A 4,770-nucleotide genomic window follows, 5' to 3' on the forward strand; every position below is an offset into this window, starting at 1 on the left:
TTGTTCGTTGGCCATTTGAGAGTTTTATTTCAACTGGGGTGGAGCATCCACAAAGATTTACATCTTGGGTATCGTATCTTGGGGAATTTCCGCTAGAGTAGCGCATCAAGAACGATAAGAATGGTCAGTGTAAAATGTTGACTTTCATTAATTGGAAGATTGTCTTGATTTCACCTTTTCTTACTTAAACGATCGCTATCTGAAAAAACACAATTATCAAAATGTATACACGTGATAAGGTAAAATACGGTCGTGGGCACCCCGCCAAACAGACACCCCCAACCTTAGGAAGATCACTTTTGGGAACGTTCACATGTACTTGCCCCTAAAACTACTACTACTACTACTTGTGAATTTCTAAAAAGTTAATATTCAGCGAGAAGTATACCGGCCGGCCTAACGGTATTTCATAAAATCAAAGGTAGGGTTGGACCTTTCAACACAAGGCGTTAACTGGTTATAATTCTCTAAATTCGGCTCCAGTCTGTCGGTCTGCTGTGCTTAAAAGTCTATATGCCTATGTTCATTTCATTTTCAAACATACTTTCACATCTTGTGTACCTGTTCCCGTCAATTTGTGGTTTTCTTAACGTGCATAGTAAGATTGCTTGCTTGGAGATGGTACAGGGTGAGTTACGTTACTTTAAAAGTTCAGCAAATGAAAATGTAATTGTTTAACTTCAGCAATGTTTGTCTGTAGAACCCCTGTATGACGCCAACCACTGATGTACTTCGTCTAAATTGTAGAACTCAGGACCTCTTCCCCCCTCATATGCTATAACTCCATCTTTGATGATGTACAGTCGCTCAAAGTAGCCGCCATATTGGATGTTGGCGGTATTGGCAATATTGTCCACAACGATTGGGCAGACTGGATTCTTCTCAGCCAATATCATTGCAGCCTTGCGGCGGTCATCCAGTGACTTGTGAGAGGCAATCTGAACATTGTACTCGAAGCGCCAACCATCAGATGCATGCGCCTCTTCAATATAAATGATCAGAAAATCGGCGATGTTTGCAAACTCTGACGCTATGGCGTTGTAGCGCTTGAATTTGCTCATGAACGGTCGTCAGGTGCAGCTCCCAAAGTTGACCACCAGGGGGCGCCCTTGTTTCTGAAAGTCCAGCAATCGGTGGATCTGTGTTCCGTCAAGAGAGTGCAGTCGAGGATTTGGGGCAAGATGGTGGAGGAAGGCGTCCTTATACAAGTCTAGATACGCTGCACGGAATATAGCTTTGAAGTGACTCAGCTTCAGAACAGAACGATCGTAGTCTCTGGCAAGGTCTTCACTGGTCGCCCCCTCTACTTTTGTTTTTGAGAGAACAGGGCTTCGTTTAGGTACCTTGAAAACTCTTGTGAAGATGGTGGAGACGAGGTAGACGCAGAGACGGAGTATTATCCCCAGCAGGCGCCACAGCAGCACCGCCTGTCTTCCCACGCCCATCTTACTGAAAGTGAAACAGCAAACATATCTGAAATGTGTGTAGGTATCCAAATGAAACCTAAAGCAGTGGACATAAATGGTCAATACACTGACTCCAGCAGAAATATTATTTTCACTATTTTGTTGGTACCCTTCCATCATTACATGTATTTCTATGAACTTTTAAAATGTGAAAATTATGACAATAATTATGAAAGTTAATGATATCGTTTTGCCGTAAAGGTTGGCAACTCTGCTCTTGAAATGATGTAACCTGCGGTAGATCCTCAAGCACCGTGTGAGTGTAGACTATCAACTAGTCTCTGACATGAACATATTTACTGAAAAAAGTTCATAGTAAAAAAAAATATAATATAATGAAAAGGAGCCCTGAGACTTTCTTCATTCCTGAAGCTGAGGAAATCTAGACTTGCCACATTTTGTAGACTTGCGTGGGCTTTCTTGGATATATTTGCTTCAGGGTCTGTACGACAGACTACGTGTGAGTGGTACAGGTATGTGTGGCACTTTGGAACGCCATTCTTGTGATATGTCATCATATGATTTACAACTGACTCTTCCCAAGTTTCTGTTGTTTGTTCTTTAAATCAGATTGTTTCCAAAATGCTGACGGAAACAGAAACACAAGAGTGAAACAGAAATTCAAATTGAAAAATGAAGCTAATATTCGGCGTCCGGACAGCTATCAGCTATCGGTCAGTCAATAAGAGTTCCGACTTCCTTCTGTGGTTGAAAACGCAATGTACCAGCGGATATTCGAAAAATGTAAGGGGCAGTTATTGTTGAAATAGGAATTACTGATATCACAAATTCAGTGTATGATAACTAAAATTCATAACAATTTTATATCACAAAATTAATTATTGATATCGCAAAATTTAATGTAGGACATAAAATACTTACGACTTTAAGACATCAAAAATTTGATACATTGATATGAACAAATACGTTACTGGATATCATAAAATTCATTTCCAGATGTTAAATTTTCATGTATGACATTTATTTATATCAATTACTCATTTTCTGATCGATAATTGAATTATTGCTATGGTAATTATTTCATGATATCAATAATCAATTCATGCTCTTCTTTATTCGAAATTGGTTCAGCAAAAACTCATTTTGTGATCTATAATTGAATTATTGGTATGATAATTATTTTATTACTTCAATAATTATTCATATCAATAATTATCTCTCACAACTTGTGAGAGAGTGACTTAGATTCAACGCCATTTTTAATGGTATTCCAATTTCAAAATCATCAGCAGCAGCAGCTTTATGTTGGATGAAAGGACGAAGAGATGCCGGTTTCAGACGTTTATCACTTTGGTGCAACCTACGAGGACGAATGACGTGCTTACAAACATGGAAACACAATCTGGTCTAACCTATACATCCACAATCACGGGGCTATTACTTGTACAGCGGCGCCTTGTCCCGTGCCCCGTGCCCCGTGCCCCGTGCCAACTGAGATGTTGGATGGACATAATAAGATAATAGTAACTGCTTGTTGTACAATGTTCAGCACATTACCTACTAAATACTTATTGCGACATAACTACAGATATGTGCATACAGAGAAGTATATGTCAGGTATGAAAGAGAGGAATGCAAACGTGGAGAAATAATACCGACCTCGACAACTAACACCTGGAATGACGATAGTTGTTCCCATCAGCAGTGGATTTCTGTGTCGTTCAAGAGGTCCTCCCCGATGTGACTCTAGGTCACAGACCGTTCTATTTTTAGGTCACCACAATTGATGTAAAGGGCGAAGTAATATGCTGGTCATATACATGCGTGATCGTGACCGATGAAGGTGAAGGTTGTACTGTATACGGATTTAAACTGTGTTACTACCTCTGACCTCTTGGTATACGTGTTAAAACGCGAGTGTTGGGGAATTAGCTCGCTTGGCAAGAGGTATGACAATACCAACCCACACACAACACAACACCTGAGTAAAATAAACAAGGAGTTTATTACACAGCAGTCACAGGATGATTTCACATAATCAGTCAATAATGGTATGGTTTATAATTAATTATTAGAACATGTTTACCATGTAATCAGCTATCAAAGTAAATAAACATTACATGTAGATTCGTTACACACGACACATACTACATTAATCCCGACACATTTTCCAATGTTCACAACAATAGTTCAGTACACTACACATCACCACAGTGGGGGTTGTAACTTATAGTTAATGTATTTACAATAGGTTAAAGTTAACATAGAATAGCAACAGTATGTCAAAGTAGAAGGAAGTAAAGTTTCTTACCTGAGTGAATTTACTAGACAGCCACCCCTTGATTTGTGACTGTCATCCGTAATATATATTTATTCTAGCTATCGCAAATAATCGCGTTTACAGATAAAACTTACGATAACGGTGTTATTGTGATCGTGAGATTGTGTCATTTAGTTGGACCGAAGCATCGATGGCCAGTCGCGAGTATGCCACAAAGGTATATGTGGCACGGACGTGATTTGACCAACGTGGAATACAAACAGCCGTAAAGACAGATAAACGTAATGCACCTTGGTTCTGTTAGCTTTAGAGATACTGGTCCCGGATTAAGTCCGATGCTCGTTATCAGTGTGACCCTTCGCAGGTTTAAGATTGAGGAACGTAGTCGGTTAGTCTGTAATATTTCCAGTTTTCAATAACGCATATCGTTATAAAATATTGGTAAAACTTTGTCTAGTTTTTCCGTGTTGATAGTATCCTCCTGTTCTTTTAAAATTTCGTCCCGAGATTTCAATAAACAAAAATGACATCATACAGTACATTACGAGTGATGACTAAATTGCGGTACGGAAACAAGTGGCACCGCGGATGCATGATGCCTGACGAGAACAGGTGTACAGACATTGATAAATAGTCAAATGATCGTAATGGTTTTAGATAAGATATACAGGAACGTACAAGTAAACACATAAGTCGACTTGCCAACATCGGCGTAGCAAAATATAACAATTACAAGTTCAACGTAATTTCTGACGTGTACACACAAAACACAAGTGAGCGGCTGTCCAGCTCGTACAGACAAAACACTGGACGTTTCCAACCGAGCGACAAAATCCTGCTCGCGGTTAACCATATAGTCGGAATACCTGACTGATAAGTACATATATGATATATAGAAACAAAAACATAATGTGCGCAATGCGTCGTCGTTTGCATATGAATGTAATATCTCACGGAAACAGTAAGATCCTTGAAATTGGGAGTCTTATATTGTGAGCCTAGACTCGGCAAGGCTAACAGATGTTGTGATCTGCTCTAAACAAAGTAAGGACATGGAGAGAA

The 4,770-nt window shown here is 39.4% G+C and overlaps 1 protein-coding gene across 1 annotated transcript; it reads right to left on the reverse strand.

Moving 5' to 3' along the window:
• On the reverse strand, positions 1–3,323 carry LOC124254549 (thyroxine 5-deiodinase-like). The gene is made up of 2 exons (XM_046688369.1): positions 3,087–3,323; positions 1–1,449 (listed from the first exon to the last, which is right to left on the reverse strand). Exon 2 carries the CDS (start codon positions 1,443–1,445, stop codon positions 681–683), a length of 765 nt encoding a protein of 254 aa, XP_046544325.1. The 5' UTR covers positions 1,446–1,449; positions 3,087–3,323; the 3' UTR covers positions 1–680.
• Between the last annotated feature and the right edge of the window lie 1,447 nt (positions 3,324–4,770).

The sequence above is a fragment of the Haliotis rubra genome, unplaced genomic scaffold, assembly GCF_003918875.1.
Source record: "Haliotis rubra isolate DU_JTF1 unplaced genomic scaffold, ASM391887v1 Scf115, whole genome shotgun sequence".
NCBI classification, from domain to species: domain Eukaryota; kingdom Metazoa; phylum Mollusca; class Gastropoda; order Lepetellida; family Haliotidae; genus Haliotis; species Haliotis rubra.